Source organism: Cydia splendana, chromosome 19 (assembly GCF_910591565.1).
Source record: "Cydia splendana chromosome 19, ilCydSple1.2, whole genome shotgun sequence".
In the NCBI taxonomy this organism is placed as follows: Eukaryota; Metazoa; Arthropoda; class Insecta; order Lepidoptera; family Tortricidae; genus Cydia; species Cydia splendana.
In genome coordinates this window covers 4212098-4233552 of record NC_085978.1, presented here as the reverse complement: position 1 = coordinate 4233552, position 21455 = coordinate 4212098, and the positions used below count along the sequence as shown (strand labels likewise).

Below are 21455 nucleotides of genomic sequence, written 5' to 3'. Positions count from 1 at the left end.
TATGAGCTTGCATAATAAAATACGCTGCAACGACTTTATACTGCATAGATATATTTTTGCAATTCTATCATAATATTTAAAAAAATGTGATTTTAAGGCGCGTCCACATTAATGTACGCCACTCATTAGGCATATAATACGGGTCTCTATTGTTTCCCAAATAGTTTTAAGTCATAAATGTCATAATCTATTGTTTGTCCGAATTTTCGTTAGTCATAATTGGTTTTTCTCAGAAACGCGTAACTTTTCAGGATTGCCATAAAACAAACCTAACCTATCTATAGAATAACCTTACGAAAATCCTGAAAAGTTAAAGGTTTCAGTTTTATGACTAACGATAATATGACAAACAATACATTATGACTTAAAACTTTATGGGAAACAAAGGGACCCCATATAATACACTGCCAATATGTAATTTAAATATTGCCGCGTATTTTGAATAAATCAGTTGGATTTTGCCTTGTTACTATTATTTACGTATTAAGAGCGCTATTACATTTCGGCGTTGAGCGAGTTTAGGTATTTTACGCGCTGCGGCAGGCCGTGCGAGCTCAGTACGCCGATCCCTTCTACCACACTCGCACTACAATGATGGATTAAACATTCTTGATCCTTCGCGAAGCATATTGAAATCAACCATAACAACACTAACTGTACTTACCTTTTAAAGTTCTAAAACTGTTATTTGGTAAGTACGAAAATACTAAATGCAGTGCAAATGTACATAGGGGCTGTTCATAAATTACGTCATCTATTTTTGACGATTTTTGACCCCCCCCCCCCCCCCCACCCCTCAAATCATCCAAAAATCAAGCTTCGGATGAATCTGTTTCCTCCTACGTCATGTTACCATCATCCGATGTCCAGACCCCCCCCCCCCCCACTCCTCCCATTTGAAACGACGTAATTTATGAATAGCCCCATACTTGTACTTATGAAGGTATATTACTCGAAAGAAATTATAGGTACCTACTCGCTCATTTACATGTTTCGTCATTGCATTTGGTACCTATAGGTTGTAAAGTTTGTATCAACGAGGGTTTAAAAACGAACTGGTACTGAGGATCTGATGATGATTAAGGTGGTCACGGATACCAATCAACCATGTAGTAACATGATTAGGCTCGTTTGATTCGTCTCAACAAGATCTTTGACACTGAAGATACACAGGGTCTGATGATGGAGCTGGAAGGTGGCCACGGGTACCAGTCTATCATGTAACTAAACAACTTCGTGTTTGGGCTCGTTTGATTCGTCTCAACAAGATCTTTGACACAAGACAGTACTCAGGGTCTGATGATGGAGCTGGAAGGTACCATTACCAATCAACCATGCAACTAAACCACATCGTATTTAGGATCGTTTGATTCGTCTCAACAAGATCTTTGACACTAGGTGATACTCAGAGTCTGATGATGGAGCTGGAAGGTGGTCACCGGTACCAATCAACCATGCAACTAAACCACTTCGTGTTTAGGCTCGTTTTATTCGTTTCAACAAGATCTTTGACACAAGATAGTACTCAGGGTCTGATGTTGGAGCCGGAAGGTGGTCACCGGTACCAATCAACCATGCAACTAAACCATTTCGTGTTTAGGCACGTTTTATTCATCTCAACAAGATCTTTGACACAAGGTAGTACTCAGGGTCTGATGATGGAGCGCGAAGGTGGCGACGGGTACCTGTCTATCATCATCAGCTCCATCATCAGACCCTGAGTAGTATCTTGTGTCAAACATCTTATTGCGACGAATCAAATGAGCCCAAACACGAAGTGGTTCAGTTACATGGTAGACTGGTACCCGTGGCCACAGTCCAGCTCCATCATCAGACCCTGAGTACTAACTTGTGTCAAAGATCTTGTTGCGACAAATCAAACGAGCCCAAACACGAAGTGGTTCAGTTACATGGTAGACTGGTACCCGTGGCCACCTTCCAGCTCCATCATCAGATCCTGAGTACTATCTTGTGTCCAAGGTCTTGTTGAGACGAATCAAACGAGCCTAAACACGAAGTGGTTTAGTTGCATGGTTGATTGGTACCGGTGACCACCTTCCGGCTCCAACATCAGACCCTGAGTACTATCTTGTGTCAAAGATCTTATAGAAACGAATAAAACGAGCCTAAACACGAAGTGGTTTAGTGGCATGGTTGATTGGTACCGGTGACCACCTGCCGGCTCCATCATCAGACCCTGAGTACTATCTTGTGTCAAAGATCTTGTTGAGACGAATCAAACGAGCCTAAACACGAAGTGGTTTAGTTGCATGGTTGATTGGTACCGGTGACCACCTTCCGGCTCCATCATCAGACCCTGAGTATTATCTTGTGCCAAAGATCTTGTTGAGACGAATCAAACGAGCCCAAACACGAAGTGGTTTAGTTGCATGGTTGATTGGTACCGGTGACCACCTTCCGGCTCCATCATCAGACCCTGAGTACTATCTTAAGTCAAAGATCTTGTTGAGACGAATAAAACGAGCCTAAACACGAAGTGGTTTAGTTGCATTGTTGATTGGTACTGGTGACCACCTTCCGGCTCCATCATCAGACCCTGAGTACTATCTTAAGTCAAAGATCTTGTTGAGCCGAATCAAACGAGCCCAAACACGAAGTGGTTTAGTTGCATGGTTGATTGGTACCGGTGACCACCTTCCGGCTCCATCATCAGACCCTGAGTACTATCGTGTGTCAAAGATCTTGTTGAGATGAATAAAACGAGCCTAAACACAAAGTGGTTTAGTGGCATGGTTGATTGGTACCGGTGCCCACCTTCCGGCTCCATCATCAGACCCTGAGTACTATCTTGAGTCAAATAAATACATATAGAATGTCAGGTCGTTTCAAATATTTTTAATCCTGTCCGGTAGTTTATTAAACTGTACCATTATAAATTATAATACTATAAAAACGGTGCTAGGATCAAAGTCTCTCGTTGCGGTTTACACGCACACAGTATAGCGTTTTACACGGCGCCCGCCGCACACAATGATAAAAAACCTCGTCGTCGCCGTTGAAAATGTGCGGAGCCGACCGACACACGTCCTGCCTCTACAAGCTCTGCCGCGGCACTGAGCTGGCGCAGCGCGCGTCATCGGTAATATAGAGTAGTTTTCAAAAAATTGCCAAAAAATTATAGTAGAATTTCATAAACACTAATGTATACCAACAGTATAAGCAAACGTTGCAGATTGCTTGAGTATGAAAATGACTTCGATATTAAGTAGATTTTCGTAGGAATTGACACTTGTTTCGGAGAGAAAATCGAGTTCGTTTTACTTTGATTTTCTCTTTCTCAAAGGTATGTAGGAAAAATATAGTTTGATATGCCTAAAGTACAGGGTATTAGTAATACAAAATAGCCAGGTTTAGCAGAGTAAAATTCTCAACATTTCCAAATAAGAGCTCGCCATTCAGTGCTTCACGGGGTTTTTCGGAAACGACCATCAGAAAAAAAATCATTACTAATTTAGTAAGTCCTTTTTCTAATATTTACAACGACATTTATAAAGATAAGAAGACGCTTTTACTGGAACAAGTACTCATTGTTTCTAATAATGAGCGCAAAGTCCTGAATTTCGTCGACTAGTATCATCAATTTTGCATTATTTCGACTTTTCTTGTAAGAGCGCTCTTAAGACATTGACACGCAGAAGTATAACGCGCGATAATATTGATAGTGCAATAGTCCCCTTAAAATACGGGCCAGCACCTATCCTCCTAAGGCCATCATCATCATCATCATCATCAGCCCGTTTCAGTCCACTGCTGGACATAGGCCTCTCCCAAATGCAAAATTTGCCACTGAAATTTGAATTAGGTTCATAGGAAATAGAGTTGATTTTGCGTTGTTTGAAAATTGAACGAAACAGCAAAAGCGTCTGTTTCAATTGAATATGATTTAAATTTCATCGAACTGAAGAAGTACTATAGGTCCTTGGGCCTTAGGAGGCTATATCGAAACACATCCTTATTCCTATGGTAACAAAGGTGTGATACGATACATTTGGCCACTTGGCTGCCATTATTTGCTTGATACGATTAGTTCCTGATTTGCCGGATTTGCGTTTTGCTAGATTCCGGTTTCGCCGGATTTACTTTAGTACAATTACATCACAATCCGACTAAAAGGGAATCAGACGTAACAAGAATCCAGCGATTTGGAAACTAATCGCTAACTATAGTTGGTCAAACCAATTTGTCAGTCAGTAAGAACCAGGAAAACTATACTCATCCTTTTCTTTTGGGTACTAGTACAGTCGAGGTCAAAGATATGTTTACACTTCTTGCCTTAATACAAAGGAGTAAGGTGCAAAAGTGTAAACATATCTTTGACGTCGACTGTACTAGGGTAAGACAAAGATAGTACGATTCTCTCTATGATTGAAATGAGACAGTCCTTTGACGAACTATAAGTTGATTAATGCTGACTGTACGAGATTTACCTTTCGGGCGATAAGTTTGTGTAGACGTGCCATTTTATTTACACAATGTACTGCCATATATTCTATGAACTTTATTTTGCTTGTATTAAGGGTGGTATTCCATCTGCCCGATATCTTAGTCCAACGTCAGTCATTGCGTCTCACCCAAGGCTCGGACGGTTTTTAAGGACTGAATCATGTATTTAGGTAAAAAATTCGTATTATTAGATTGTTCCATTAAAAATGAAATAATAAAAAGAACGGAAAAGAACGTAATAATACCGGTATTTTTTGTATGAAGAAAAAACTGGTTCTGACCCACACCCTCAAAATGTAAGACAAAATACACACTGGACAGATGGAATACCACCATTAAGGTAGAAAATCATACTGTCAACAGAGCTGTCAATCACAGACTACTTTTAAAACATCAGATCTGTAAAATTCGCTTATTATTCTTCCTGTAAATTTTACAGTATACGGAACATGAATATACTTAGCAAGATTACTTGTCTATGTATTTATATGTCAAACTCTTTTCAATATCCAAATAATTGTGAACTTTAAAATAATAACAATAAGAGTTATTCTTTACGTAGTGTAACTTCCTGTATGCCTTCCGATATCGCGTTGTGGATACGTTATGAGTGGATATTACAGTTTTGTATGTAATTATAATTTACACAGTCCGAATTTGTTTTATTTTCCTCTCTTAGAGCTGGTTTACATATTACAAGCTGGGAAATCAGTCAGCCGCGACCACGACCAGTGAAACCTGTGTCGAAACGTCGGTAAATCAAGGTAATTGAATAAAATTCGCGTTAGACCCGTCTATAAATGTGAGTTAATATATTACAAGCTGTAGCTGAGCATTAGCGCAAACGTGGCCAGGATCGGTCAAGGAGGGTAAATAATAAAGAAATAACTTTCATATTATTTATTTACAACACAAATAATGCAGTAAATGAATTTGTCGGTCACAGTACAAAAATATTCATGAAGTCTTTCATACGACGTGCAGTCTGTCAGGAATGTGTGGTGAATTGGAATTATGGAACAATAACTATTTTATAGAGTAGAAGTTGAACATTAATATAATGACACTGTAAAGTAGGTATTTCAATCTCTTATCGGCTACATAGAAATATTTGTAATAGTTGACTATTTTAAAACAGAGGCCAAAATAGGAATAATGAGACCAGAGGGATTTTCACACGATTTTGAACTATCACTTAAATGAGTCTAGCTCGATATTTTTATATTGTCAGATTGCTTGAATATCTTATTAAATTGTACACATTTTAAGATCAATATTCTAGTCTGTAGCTATTTTAAAAATATGTCTTATAGCTAATCGTTGAAATTAGTGAGAATAACAACAAAAATATTAAAATTATAAATATGTTGTTAAAGTTAACATTTAATAAAAAAAATCTCAAACCCAAACATCGAAATTATGCCAGAAATCTGTATAAACAGTTATCACACTCTGAGAATAAAGGGTTTCAAAAAAGTCAATCAAATGTGGCTTTCCATACAGAAGGGTCCTTACGCTACAAGTGCAATATGGACCTTTTTATCTGAAATTCCAACATAAATTCTGTTGAATTTCTCTGACGGAAAGTCGCATATAATTTGAGAAGACTTGTGTAATATAAAATCTATCCTGATTTATCGACTAAAACTTCTTCAAAAAACAAACTTAAATAGTGATTTAACAAAGAATCAATTTTAAAACATTATTTGAAACCATTTCCCAAAAGGTACCTTATGGCGGCTGGCGCTTACGTCGCATAGCACCGCAATAGTATTGGAGGGGTGTTAGTAATAGCGTAAGCGCCAACCGCCGTAAGGTACCTTTACCCGTGGGACGTCACATTTTATTCTCAGTTATGACTATAAGAGCTCAGCTCAAAATATCTTTTTTTGTCAGTTTTTAAATACAAACCGTAACAATTAAGCTAAACTAGAGCAGAAAACATTATGCACCGATACGCGTGTGTGCGTGACTAAACGTAAATCATAGCCTAAGTAGAAATCGTAATAAATAGACAGCAAATTAGTTGCGAAATAGAACGGAGTACCGTTTAAGTCAGATTAGTCAAATTGAATATATAACCCTAAACTAAAATGAATTCTATTCACCTATAAACAGAATTCACTTTAGTATAAGGTGGCCAGTTATTGAAACTTTATAATATACTAAAATGAATTCTGTATATAGGTGAATAGAATTCATTTTTAGTTTAGGGTGGCCAGTTACGGTCGAATTACCCTACAAAGGCAGTTTTAAAATGTATTTATTTTAACCTTTTCGCCGCCACTTCAATGAAGTAATAAAGTGTCATCAACGCCAAGGCACGCACAACCCAAGCACGTACCACGTAATTGCACATAGACAACCCGTATAACATATCAAGTCGTGGCGTGTGGCGCACGAAATGTAATGACTTTATATCAAGTCAATGGCGGCGAAAAGGTTAAAGCAAATTAGTAGCAGTAATTTCGAACCGCGTGGATTCAAAACCATACTGTGATAGAATATAGAATATAATCTGTGTAAGTAAATAAAATATAATAAATTCAGCCATATTTTACCATGTAGGGAAAAACGCCATCACAATAAGCGCAAAATTGCAATAATTCTATATTGCAAGAAAAAGGGATAATGGGGTTGGCAACTGTCAAAGGTTTGCACAGATGGCGCCATCATAGCTTGCCCCTTTTTCTATAAGATTTGACTTAAAGGGCTGGCCTGGATCCTTAAAATTTTATTAAAAAAACAAAAAACTGACACAATTCTAGGGATTGACAGGGCAAGCTATGCTGGCGCCATCTGCTAAATACTTTGACCGGCCAACCCCATTGATAATGCAGTACAGGGACCGTGCGCGTTGGAGGATCTGCCATCTTGTGGCCTAAATCGGAAACTTAAACTTGACACTCACAGTTCACGTTAAGGTAGGTGCTGCCCCCTACAGTTCATGCCCGCTACCTTGCCCATTGTAGGTTTTGCCATCTTGTGGCGCAAATTAGAAACTTAAGCTTGACATTTACATTTCGCGACAATAAACATGGGGGCTCTAGTGCTGCCCCCTACAGTTCAGGCACGCTCCCTGGAATACAACTAAATTCTAAAAATATTGCTTTGTGGATGTATTCATATATATATTTCTATATTAACCGTAGTTATCTATTGGGATAGTCGAGAAAATATTGTCCGATTTCGTAAATAACATTTTGCTGTATAATTGTTTATAAAATATCAAATCTGTCACAATCATTATTCTTGTACACATGGGGGTGATAGGACTCTTAATCTCGGTGCTGCCAAAATTATTATTGATATTTTATGGAATTTCACATTTGGTACCTAAATACTTGTACAAGGTGTAACAAAACAAAAATAGTGGGGATCCGTTTAAGGGCATATTCGGTATCGTGTTCTGATTAGGAAAAAGTCAATGCAATTTTTATTTGACGCGAGAAAGGGTTGACAAGCTATTTGTTTTTTTCTTTAAAAAAAATTCCTCTCGTTTTTTCTAATGGGAACACGATACTGAATATGCCCTTAATAAACGGATCCCCACAATTTTTGTTACACTTGGTAATACTTGTGCGGACAAGTCTGAGCGTAATGAACGCGCGAATGGCAGCTAACTGATATCATTCTAATATCGATTTGACATTAGTGCACGTTCGAATTGGCCTGAAACTTATGAAGATAACTGTGTCGTTTCCATAAGTTTTCCGTCGCTTGCCATAAGGACGCTTTGGCAGGTTATTCGTATGAAGATACAAGCAAATCTCGTCCTTATGGTAAGCGACAAAGTGGGACCTTTGACTAGAGTTCGACACAAATAAGCACAGTATGTATTCGATTGTTAAGTGCCTACTCTGATAATTATAAATCTTGACAGCGCCGAGATTCGAATCCAGGGAAGACTAGAGGCTATCAGGAATGTATACTATGTACTTGACACCCATTTTATTGCCAAACGAATGAAACCTTGTAATAATTACTATTGCACACAAGATTCCAAAAGATGTTTCATTAAAAGGGTGATTTTATGAAATAAAGAAATCTATAGAAGGATTATAAGTATTCATAAGAATGATCTATATTGTGCTTATAGTTTTCAAATATTCTTCATAGGCAATAAAAAAAAATACGACCTTACTTTTATTCGAAATTAGATTGTTCAAGCTGTCGCTAGTGTTGCTACATAACACTTTTAACGCTTATTACGACAAGAAGTGTCATGTGTTAGCAAAAGGGACCTTCATATATTTTTGGGTGACTACTTATTTTTTAGTATAAAAAGTGCACAGAGTTTTTCATGGAATTAAATATATATTTTTAAACATATTAAACTCATTCTTGGTGTGTATGTAACATAACTCACACTATTTTAGAGTAGTGGTTAAAATAAAAAATCTTATTTTAGCAGATTTTGCCCACATTATGTGGTTTTTATGGTAAAAAGCTGAATTTTTCAATAAGAAACTATTTACAAGTCACAATCACGTATTACGTATTAGAAAAGTGCCTTAAGCATATAATTACAGCTGCCCTTGTACTCTGCGCAGAAAGTGTTAATTGACTGGTATAAAATGTACAGGCTATTTAAGCACTAAAGTTATCAATATGTTTCTTAAATTCTTGCGGCAACTCTGGTACAAGGAACTTTATATAACTAATTCACATTTTGTGCATTCAATCATTCATTTTACCGATTAAGGCCAGTAAAGGCCATGGACTCGGATTCGAAGAAAAAAAAAATGGACATGAGTATAAAAAAAGTACAAACAAACAAGTATAGTTAAAAATAGTACAAACTGTTCTCGACCTCTGATCTAAAGCACATGGCGACGACGTTTAAGATCAAAGAAACAGAACCAGAGGTACTAAATCTTTATGGTCTGGTTCTTTCTGTATTCTTTATTTTTAGTAATCTTTCGGCATTTTCGAGTACGATTTTTTATGCTCTATATGTAGCACAACCGAGTTTGAATCCGTGATATTTGGCCACCATCTTGGCCACCACACACAAGTTCATACTCGAGATACAAAGAAATATACAAAAGAGCCGGTATTTAAATTTCAAAGTGAGAAAATTTGCCATAAAGGAAGACTCACACATTTTCTGTAGTAACTTTATTTTATATACTCATAAATGAGTTACCACGTCAGAATTGGATATGTATTGAAATTATTAACCAGCAACAATTTAACAAATTATACCAATCAATTATTTTCTTTACACTAAGTTCTTTACGATAAATCATATTTACATAGATATGTAATTTTAATAATTACAGTACTTATCACAAAAAATTATGAATTATATTATAGGTTTTGCACGATCCTATATTTACACAGTTTGACACAGTCTCCTTTGATAATGGAACAACAATTATAAAAACTGGAAAAATTAGCATTAAATGACCAATGCTGATGATATTAATGAACTCGTAACGCTAAAGTTACTAACATAAAAACAATAGTATGTTTTTTTACTATGACGTACTGTCCATAGGAAATATAGGGTATTTGGCTACTAGTTAAATCAGTTTCTTTTTTCGAACCGTCAAAACGATTTTGCTATTATGGAATTTATATGAAACACTAGCATGTGACGTCACAATCAAATTACCTACTTTTTATAGTTTTATACAGGTTTTAAAATAGAAATTGTGTCTAAAAATAACTGCTGTCTACGTTTCTCTATTAATCTTCTGGTGCTTTATTTTATGCATGGTGTAAAATAATTTATTTTAAATACAGTCAAATACCCTATTATGGAATACACTCATTTGTTTTATGGAACACACTCATTTGTTTCGTGTATAGAAAACGAATGGCGTATAATACTTTATACTTTATAGTAAAAAAAAACAGACTATAATTTTTTTATTAATATTAATAAATAGGTATTAGTGATTACGGTATTCTATTTTAAATACATATCACATAATGCCAATTTTTGCATTTCAAGGTATGTTTGTCTTCGCCAGAGAGACATATTATCTTTCTAAGTGGCGAGTCAGAATGCCATCTCTTTCACTCTTGGTTGGTCGGAACCAGGGTAAAAGAGATAGCATTATAATCGCCAGTTGGTATTGCGTTAAGTATAATCAAAAGTTTCTACACAACGAGAATACCGATCTTGGTTAACTTTAATTTAAAATATATGGGACATTATCTATGAAAAGGGACCTTATTGTCTATGGCGCTTACGCCGCACAGCATCGGGTGGCATTGTTTTTATATCGGAGCATCGTTAATAATGGCGTAAGCGCCATCGACAATAAGGTCCCTTTTCATAGATAAGTCACATATATGAAACGAATACTGAACAAAATATAGCTTTTTATGAGCAATACAAAGTTTACTTAAATTTTATTGCACACATTATACATCATTATTATGTCACAAATACCAAAAAATTCGAGAAAATATAATTTTAATAGTAATAGTCAATTAACAAATTTATTTATAGAGGACTTGAAACGACCCTCTACTTTTAACATTCAAATAATTATTTCCAATATATTTTTTATTTTAATTGCGGTCCGGTAAATAAAAATGTTTTTTTTTTAAATAAGGAACTTGAATATATAAAAAAAAAACTCAATAGAAAAAAGCTTAGCGACTACAAGCAATCCATAAACAAGATAGTATCTTATTTAGAGCCTTTAGACACTATTGTTTTAACGGAAATAACGCGTTAAAAACGTTAACGTGAAAAGTAACTGAAACGTCATACCGTTATCCGAAAGCACTCAGTCACAACACTATCACTATATTCACTATCAATATCATACACTAAGGCCCCGTTCGCACGGCAGCTTTTTCAACGCGCGTTAAAAAAGCGTTTGAATGACACAAATGGATAACCATGTACTTATTCACACGACAGCGGTGGCGCTTTTTATCAAACGTTGTTGGATTTTCGACTTTAAGCCTTGGTCGTTAAATCGAATTTAGAGTGCAGACAGATTCAAGCGCTTTTTTAACGCGCGTTGAAAAAGCTCCCGTGAGAATGGGGGCTAAATAGTTCGCATGTCGCGTCAGGTGCACCGTGGTAGCTCATAGAGTGTTGAATATGTCCCGCGCGTTATTCTTGGAATAACGCCTGTAGGAACAGTCGCTGAATCAGCTGCCACTGGAATGGAAAAATAAGTTGTGCAATATGCAATAAAATAAGCGACAAAACAATCGGAGTGTAAGGGCGGTTTCAGACTTTAGCGTATTTTTCTGCGCGTGTACGGTAGTTTCGGCTTTACGAGCTTACACGCGCGTTATATTTCTCTACATTTGGTTTTTACGAGCTTACAGGCGCGTTTTTGACGTGAGAACGTGTTATAAATCGATGAACGCCGGTAGCATGCACGAAAGTGTCACGTTGTGGACAGATCTCCATGGTAACGTTACGGCCAAAGTATATGCAATTTTTCATCAATGTTTTCTTATCACGCAAAATTATCGTCCGTAAACTGACTTCAAAGACAACCATATTTTTTTCCCTGCATTTGGCCTATACGAGCTCACACGCGTGTACGCGTACGCTCGTATAAAACGCTAGTCTCAGATCGCCCTAAGTAAATAATTAAATAGTCATTGTTTTCAGCAACTGGATCGTGTCCGTAATCCGTGTAGAGGGAGAAGGCCTTTTTTAAATAAAAATAAAGTACACATACAATCCGACAAGAAATATTAAATATATTAAAAACGGGTCACTCACGTATTTTAAGTCGAAAACCGCCGTAAACGCAAGCTCCTGATGATACTCCTCGGTACGGAGTGAAACATGTCGAGCGTTTTTCGACTTAAAATACGTGAGTGACCCGTTTTTAATATATTTAAGTTTTGTTACTAAAATCCGACAAGAAAGTGTAGAAATTAAAAAGTGGCAATGCTGTAGTGGCATCCCTTTCAAATCAATCTAAGAAAACGGGACGACACTACAATATTGACACTTTTTAATTTCTAAACTTTCTTGTCGGACTATAATAGACAAACAATCATTTTGTGTAGTTTGAATAAAGAAAATCTAGAACTCGACAATTTAATAAAAAAATTATAAAGATGTTTTAAATACTAGCCATTACTTTGGAGCAAGAAAGGCAACGAGAAAAAAGTGTGCACGAAGATGTCATGTGTCACAAAAACATTTACATACCTACATATTATTTAAAACACTGGGTAGTGTTACAAGCTTCAATAAGTAGATTAAAACAAACTATTATTAGGTTTATTGAGTCTTATGAAAAGTTTACGGAGCAATAGAAAACCTGTAACTCGACAAAACTAACAAGAATTTTTTTAACCAAACTATATGTGCCATTCTCAACCAAACTATTGGTACTTACTGTCGGTTGTCCATAAGGCGCTATCTCCATGTAGCTTCAACTTGAAATCAACCTTATCGACAACCGTCAACCTTTTGGTTGAAAACGTCACATGTCAACTAACCTCCTATTAGACAGCGCCCGCCGGCGCGCAGTCTGCCTCTGGTGCTCGAACTCAAAGTCTTCCTCCGTCAGCCCCAACCGCTGCATGTGGTACATGAGGTACTCCTCGGCCAGGATGCTCTCCGGCGGGTGGCGGAGCACTTCCAGCGTCTCGCAGAGGCCGGCGGCGCGCTTGCGGACCTTGGCGGGGCCGAGCGCGCCTGCTAGGATCACTAAGGCCGCTTTGAATAGAACCTGGGAAAAAGAAAATATGAGGTTTACAAAAACTATTAAATTGACATTAAAATTAACTTAGCTTCAAACTAAGATAGACTTACTAAACATTTATAAACAGGACAGAAAAAATGTAGCAATTATCATTATTAATGTAGCAGTTTCATACTAAATATATATTATTATTTCATACTTAATACTCATTCATCCTGGTCAAGGCACCAATTGTAATTGTTCCCTTTCTTATATACTGTCTTAAATACTCTCAATTGCCTTTACCTTAGCTCCTTCACAAAGGAAGCAGTCCCAGACACGCAGAGGGCTGTCCTAAGGCAACGTGCGTGTCAGGGCACATAGGAACCACTCCGTAGTGACGACGGACGGACGGGTTCTTTTTTGTACTTATCGCGGTGATTTCCAATCTTACCGGTATATCAAATACTCAAACTAAACTGTGTTATCCTGGTCACGCGGCACCAATTCGTAACTCCCTCTATGCCCTTAAATACCTTTCTTGGCCTTACCTTAACACCCTCACATAGAAAGCAGTCCCAGACACGCAGAAGGCTGTCCCAAGGCAACGTGCGTGTCAGGGCACATAGGAACCATTCCGTAGCGTACAGGACGGGCTCTACTTTGTGCTTGACGAGGTGGCGATGGACGGCGGGGGCCGTGCGGCGAAGGAGCGCGTGCAAGATGTCGCCGTCTCGTTGTAATACCTGGAAATTAGGGGTACTTAGTTGTATACTTTTTATCATATAGGCGGCAAACGAGCAGCTGCAGTTACCGTCGACAACGGACACTTGTAACACCAGAGAGTTTGGGACGGCCTTGAAGACGGGAGTATGCTCTTTTCTTGAACGTTGGAAGGTCGTATCGGTTGAGAAATACCGCGGGCGACAGTTCAATCCACAGTTTAGCTTGCTAGGAAGCTAAACTTGCGTAGGAAGTTTCTTCTTTCTTTCTTTGACGTGGGAATGACTTAATTTTCTATTCCAAGATGTCTAAAATAGCATTGTCCATTCTCTGCTACAAATGCTGACTCAAATATCGGTCCAGACTATACATCCATATGAGACGCATTTCGTAGCGTAAAAACACTTTTTTTTTATGAAATAGGAGGCAAACGAGCAGACGGATCACCTGATGGTAAGCGATTACTGCCGCCCATGGACACCCGCAACACCAGAAGGGTTGCAAGCGCGTTGCCGGCCTGCAACCCTTAACACTGCTTAAATCATCTGTACATTCGTTCGTCTATTTGCCTCTTTGTCACTCGAATATGTGAGAACGATATAGAAAATTCGACTTGACCTAGACAGGTGGCTTGGGTTCGACGACGGTGCTGCCCTTCCACACATTGATGGAATTTTGAAATCCCTTTTCTACCCTTACACAGTGTATTATCTACCCCTTTGCGTATGTATTATGATTGTTTTAATGTTTTTTATATTTTTTATTACTATAGTAAATCGTATGATTTAGTTTTAAATTCAATTTACGATATTCGAGGTAGGCCCAAAGGCCTCAGGATGATGATGAATATCAAACCAACCTCTAAACCAGGGTTATAATAACCACTGAGATATTTGTCGCTGATGCTGACGAGGCACCAGAAGGCCTGGACCGCGGGCATGTGCATGAGCAGGAATGCCGCCACGGGCGCCTGCGCCTGGAAGTAGCCGACCTTCGGGTTGAACACGGAGTACGCCTTCAGGACTGAGAAGAGCTCTTGTTGCCTGAAAAAAAAACATGTTGACTGTAGAGTAATTTTAGGATAGGATTATGCTCCATTTCATGATGCGCACTAAATGTTCTATGCTTTTGTTGTGGGTAATACAAATAAATACCCCAAAACAGGATCCGAACCGTGACCTGCTTCGTAGATAGGGTCACTACAGACTAGGCTAGGAGGCCGTCATGACGCGTCAATATGTATATTCCAGTGTAGGATAACAAGGAGAGGTCAAGGCTCAATTACATAATACTTATCGATCAATCAATCAAAGCATTATTTTCAGGCTACTAAGGCCCATAGATACATAACTTACAAACTTACATATATATACAACTAGCAAAAAGCAGAGCTTTGTAAGGGCTCGCGGAGGTTTTCTACCTTAACGTACCGAACCGGTTGCTGTCCGGTACGCCTGTCTGTTACAGCTTTTACTTTGTCCTTTTAAAACGTGTCCAGACGACAAAATCAAATTGCCAATATCATCCACACGTAATATACAATTTCATAAGTGCTTATTACATCCTACACGGCCGCCCAGTACTTTTTGTAAGGAACCCAACTGGCTTTCCTACATAATGTTGGGTCAGCGAGCCAATGTTCTTGAATTTATTTTTGCGTCCACTCCACACAATTGATCGAAAACCTATCCCGTCTGGACACCTACTGGCGGTAATCACGCTGCTCCGCATATAAACTAACACACACAGTTCCACTAGGTACAGCCAGGGTCCAGCATCAGCTCTATCTTGGGTACTGCTCTTCCAAGTTCTCATTAAGACGTGTCAGATGACCAAAACAGCGTGTGCCCATGTTGCACCAAACCTGAGTTCCACTAGGTACAGCCAGGGTTTAGCATCAGCTCTATCTTGGGTACTAATCTCCTAAGTGCTCATCAAGACGAGTCGGATGGCCAAAACAGTGTGTGCCTATGTTGCAACAAACCTGAGTTCCACTAGGTACTGCCAGGGTTCAGCATGAGTTCTATCTTGGGTACTGTTCTCCCAAGTGCTCATCATGACGAGTCGGATGCCCAAAATAGCGTGTGTCTATGTTGCATCAAACCTGATCGAGTTCCACTAGGTACAGTCAGGGTTCAGCATCAGCTCTATCTTGGGTACTACTTTCCTAAGTTCTCATCAAAACGAGTTGCATGACCAAAACAGCGTGTGCCTATGTTGTATAAAACCCGAGCTCCATTAGGCACTGTCAGGGTTCAGCATCAGCTATCTTGGGTACTGAAAGTACTGATCTACCCAGTGATCATCATGACTAGTCGGATATCCAAAACAGCGTGTGTCTATGTATGTTGCATCAAACCCGAGCTCCACTAGGTACTGCCAGGGTTCGGCATCGGCTCTATCTTGGGTACTACTCTCCTAAGTGCTCATCAAGATGAGTCGGATGACCAAACCATAATGTGCCTTTGTTACACCAAACCTGAGTTCCACTAGGTACTGCCAGGGTACTGGGTCATTTTGCTGAACTGCACGCCGACGTTTCGATTGGCGTGCAGTTCCCATACAAGTTGCAGTCGGGTTGTAGTCCGTCTGTATCGGCCCTAAGTCACTGAAGTTTGTATTAATTATGCTTATCTTTATTTATAATTTTAGCAGTTCCAAGCAATAGTAACACTAAAGGCGCCATTAATTAATTACGTAAGACAATTTTTGCCAGCTTTTGACCCCCTCCCTCCCCTATGTAAGAAATAATAAGAATAGGCTGATCCCGTCCCCCTCCCACCAATATAATTTATTTTCAAAAAAATATTTTTATGAATGTTTATTTGTACCTGTACAAAGGTACTTGAACTCGTTTAAGCTAACTCTGCACCGTGTTTGATAGCATAGAGTGTGGAAATATTATTTTAAACGTCATAATTTCATAGAAATTAAAAAAAATATCGCATCTTTGTGATCTTACTTAAGAACTATGAAAACCCGCTCCCACCCCCTTGTAAGAAAAAATATAAATAATAGAGATTCTTGTCGGCCTTTGTTTAAGAGACTTAGACTGCTAACCTTATATGATATGTATATATTAGAATTAGGGCGTCTTGTACGCAAACTTCCACTGTACTTCAAACTAACGTCCACTAATAGTAAATTAAGAGCAAGGGATGAATTTAAGCTACAGATGCCACTATGTAAGACCTCTTTATTTAGGAAAAACTGTTATGTGATGAGTATTCTTGTGTACAATAAGTTGCCATATGAGATAAGACAATTACCCGACAAATTATTTACTACCAGATTACACAAATGGTTAAAAGATAAATGCTTTTATTCTTTAAAAGATTTTCTGGATTACTCTATTAACTAAATGTATTTTAATTATAGTGACTTTAAATTCATTGTTAAAGAAACTTATAATATATAATATGTAATAATTAAACTCTACTTGACTCTGCATGTAATATTAATGATTTAGTATTGTTTACCTAGTTTTGACATTGTCATAAAGGGTTTTTTTATTTAGCTTTAAGTTTGCATGCCAGATTTGGCTAAACATGTGATACTAAATTAATTTACTTTTGACATCTGTACGCATTTACCATGTTTAAGCAAATAAATATTTCTATTTATTTCTATTTCTATTAATAAGATATGTTCGACCCCCCTCCACCCCAAGATCGTCTTACGTAATAAATTAATGGCGCCAAAACTGTATCTCGAACTGAAAATACCCGATTTAAGTTTGCTAACACAACATGACTGATCATCACATCGTCAGCGTCACAAAACATACGAGTAAATTGACCTCCGCATTAAATATACAGCAAGATTGATTGTTCTAGTAGGTATTCACAAAAACTTAATTGCTAAAATGGGAATCAAACCAAGTGAAGCGAGGTGGGTTGAATCCAAAATTGTACCCACTTTGGTATTCATCGTTGTTAATGGCATAAGCGCCATCGACATTATTGAACTTGAAAACACCACATAGGTATCGTATTGTCTGAATACCCACAACACAAGCCTTCTTAAGTAGTCAATTTGTATTTTAAGAATGTCCAATATTTATTTATTTATTTATTACTAACGCCATCTGTTTGAGAAATAAATAATTAGCATTAGCACGAATGTTAATTCATCATTTTGCCAACAGATGGCGCTAGTAGTAATACAAAGTGTTATTACTTTATTTTATTTTTTTAGGTTTATAAAATGATATTTTTATGTTTGATAACACATCTAGACATGAATTTAAATTACTATGTTAAATTTCAAACCTAACAGTGCAGTAGTTTTTCCGTAAAGTGTACCACAAGAATGCATAGTTCGTCGATTAGTGATAGGGCTCGCTTCGCTCGCCCTAATAATAAAAATCTTAAATACTAAAAAATCATTTTCGTGACGCAGTTTGCTGTTGCGGCGTCACCTGCTTGGGTGTAGGATTCGGCAGATTCCCACGGAACCGCCGAAATATCACACCCTTCGGCCAGAAGTCCGTGCTCCGTGAATACTTATGCCGTGACAGGGTCCAGAGCCAATCGTGTTGTTAAACCCAAAATAATAAAATAATTTAATTTCCCAATTTCGTTGAACAGCCGAGTTGAAGGAAGTTCTCCGTTTTTACTAATTAAGGTATTAACTGGAATATTTCGCGGTTTTGGGCTTGTCAAAGGGCATTCCGGTCCGACCACGGAATTAAATGACGTCTGAAATATTCATGTTGTTACAACTGCGATTTGTGAGTCAGCGCAGAGCCGGTAAATACCACATGGTTATGTCCCGTCACAATAAAAAATATGCAGTTTATTTTATAACTAAGGCTTTATTAATTTATATATGTATAACCTCAGAAGTCCTGAGTTCCTTTTAAAATAACATATTGACATCGAGTTTTGAACAAAATAGAATAAAGAAGGTTCCAAATTCAAATCTTCCAAAATGACTCTAGGACTTAGGAGGATAAATATTTTAGTATATTTTTCTAGATTTCTTCATTGTCGCAAAACACAATGCGCCAAAGTAGCATCTTGTTTTCAATTTAATTAATACAATTTATAAAAGGCATACTATTCGTGTTGTGTTCTTAATTTGGCAACTTTCCTCTAAACTATGTTCTATATTCTAGCCCAAATTTCATTATTCACGATCTATTAATAGAAAAGTCTTAACGTTTCTTAAAACTTCAAACTGATATCAGCTCAATTCCGTACAGCATAGGACACAAATCGCAAAAAACTAAAATTTTTGATATCATACTAATTTCCAATTGCTACGCAACTATTTTAATTGCCAAATTCACAGCAAGAATGCATTGCGGAATGCAATCAGTGTAGTACATTAGTCTTATACTGCAAAAATCGGGCAAGTGCGAGTCGGACTCGCGCACGAAGGGTTCCGTACCATATAAAAAAAAAAAACAAAAAAAAAGCAAAAAAAAAACGGTCACCCATCCAAGTACTGACCACTCCCGACGTTGCTTAACTTTGGTCAAAACTCACGTTTGTTGTATGGGAGCCCCATTTAAATCTTTATTTTATTCTGTTTTTAGTATTTGTTGTTATAGCGGCAACAGAAATACATCATCTGTGAAAATTTCAACTGTCTAGCTATCACGGTTCGTGAGATACAGCCTGGTGACAGACGGACGGACGGACGGACGGACGGACGGACGGACGGACGGACGGACGGACGGACGGACGGACGGACGGACGGACGGACGGACAGCGAAGTCTTAGTAATAGGGTCCCGTTTTACCCTTTGGGTACGGAACCCTAAAAATTAATAACCTTTAGAGATAGTTCTTGCCATTTTATTCTAAACGCTATAGAGATAAAAATAAAGTTGATTTTGCCTGTGCGTCGTAAATGGATTTCAAAGTTTGCGGATTTGATAGTAAAGTTGATAGATATGTTTGGTACGTGTTTATTAACTCGTCAATCAAAATTTAATGGTACTTTCAAAGACACCGTTTTTCGCACTCTTACTTCATAGAGAAATTCGTACAATTCATACATAATTCTTGTATTTCATGTGGTCACGTAAAGCAAAGCAACCGTACTTAACAAGAATAGATAAACTTTTACCATGAACTTTGTCGTGAAACTTATATGTGGTATTATCTATGAAAAGGGACCTTATTGTCGATGGCGCTTACGACACTAACATCGATGAGCACAAAACGTAGTAGTTTAAAATTGGGGATTCTGGCCCAGTTTAGTTATTTTGATTTCCAATTTAGCAATTAAGTTTCTTTGATTACTGGAACATGCAATGTTGCTGTCTATCCAATGCGGAGGTCAATTTATGTTATGTGACGCTGATGAACTTATCAGTCATCGGGTTTAAAGGTCCCTTTGTAGTTTTTTATAAATAACTCGTAAACGGTGACCTGTAGCAAAAATGTTCTGATACATAAGTAATCTCCGTAAAATTGTCTACATTAAATATTCTATACACTTTTTCGCTAGGATCAGTATTTAAAAAAATATTTAAGGTAAAAAGTTAAATATGATCAATTGTTAATATTTTTTGTAAATAACTCGTAAACGGTGGCCTGTACCAAAAAATGTTCTGATACATAAGTAATCTACTTAAAATCTACTCACACCAGAGGATGCTGAAGACCGGAAGCTTAGCTAAAACGCTAGGTTGAAGGAAAAGAAGATTGATCCTAGCGAAAAAGTGTATAGAATATTTAAGGCGCTCTTATACTCGAGTTTTACGTTTTCAAGGGGGTGAAGCAGACGAGTGGTAGAACGGGCAGGCGGGCGCCCCGCGCGGCACACCGCACCATTCCCGCGCAGCACGTCTACGTCCTTATTCTGACGACATCGGTATTCTGAATCGTCAGTTCCGGGATTTTTAGTTCGGCAATTAATATTGAAAAATATTTATTAGTAAATTCGAATTTTAATGAGTACTTAATGAAATTAAAAACCGGACAAGCGCGAGTCGGACTCGCCCACTGAGCCCACCGAGGGTTCCGTACTTTTTAGTATTTGTTGTTATAGCGGCAACAGAAATACATCATCTGTGAAAATTTCAACTGTCTAGCTATCACGGTTCGTGAGATACAGCCTGCTGACAGACGGACGGACGAACGGACGGACAGCGGAGTCTTACTAATAGGGTTCCGTTTTACCCTTTGGGTAGGGAACCCTAAAAATGGTAGGTAAGACGGTGAGGTCGGTGAGTGTACCTAAATAATTATTAATTATATGTATACAATATGAGTGTATACTTGACTGATCATGTTTTTGTAAAAATCGATTTCGACTGGCAAAACATATTAACCGGGCAACCGGGTTTTTTAACCTAATTAGACCCCGCTGAATCCGAAATTGCCGGTTGATTGATCGAATTCTTGACTGGAAGTGAGATAGTTGATATTAAAGGTCCCTTTTTTTAGTTTTTCGTAAATAACTCTTAAACGGTGGCGCATAGCAAATTTTTTCTTAAACATAAGTAATCTGCATTATATTGCCTACAAGAAAGATTCCGTACAATTGTTCGCTAGGATCAATATTCAAAGAGATATTAAGGCGGGAAAGTTAATTATAATCAATTTTTGAAGGTCTCTTTTTTTAGTTTTTCGTAAATAACTCGTAAACGGTGGCCAATATAAAAAAAATGTTAAACGTTAATAAT

At 37.8% G+C, this 21455-nt stretch overlaps 1 protein-coding gene and 1 long non-coding RNA gene across 2 annotated transcripts in view; both read right to left on the bottom strand.

The window, feature by feature from the left end:
- Positions 1–5349: 5349 nt before the first annotated feature.
- The window catches only part of LOC134799945 (uncharacterized), a 280917-nt gene continuing 264811 nt past the window's right edge, over positions 5350–21455 (bottom strand). Inside the window, exon 2 of the long non-coding RNA XR_010145486.1 lies at positions 5350–7363. This is a non-coding gene — a long non-coding RNA (uncharacterized LOC134799945). The remainder of the gene's footprint in view (positions 7364–21455) is intronic.
- Positions 11481–21455, bottom strand: part of LOC134799855 (TBC1 domain family member whacked) — a 45413-nt gene continuing 35438 nt past the window's right edge. Inside the window, exons 4-7 of the mRNA XM_063772254.1 lie at positions 14674–14857; positions 13643–13837; positions 12907–13139; positions 11481–11596 (exon numbers count right to left, since the gene is read on the bottom strand). Coding sequence (XP_063628324.1) covers positions 11587–11596; positions 12907–13139; positions 13643–13837; positions 14674–14857 — 622 coding nt within the window. The 3' untranslated portion in view covers positions 11481–11586. The remainder of the gene's footprint in view (positions 11597–12906; positions 13140–13642; positions 13838–14673; positions 14858–21455) is intronic.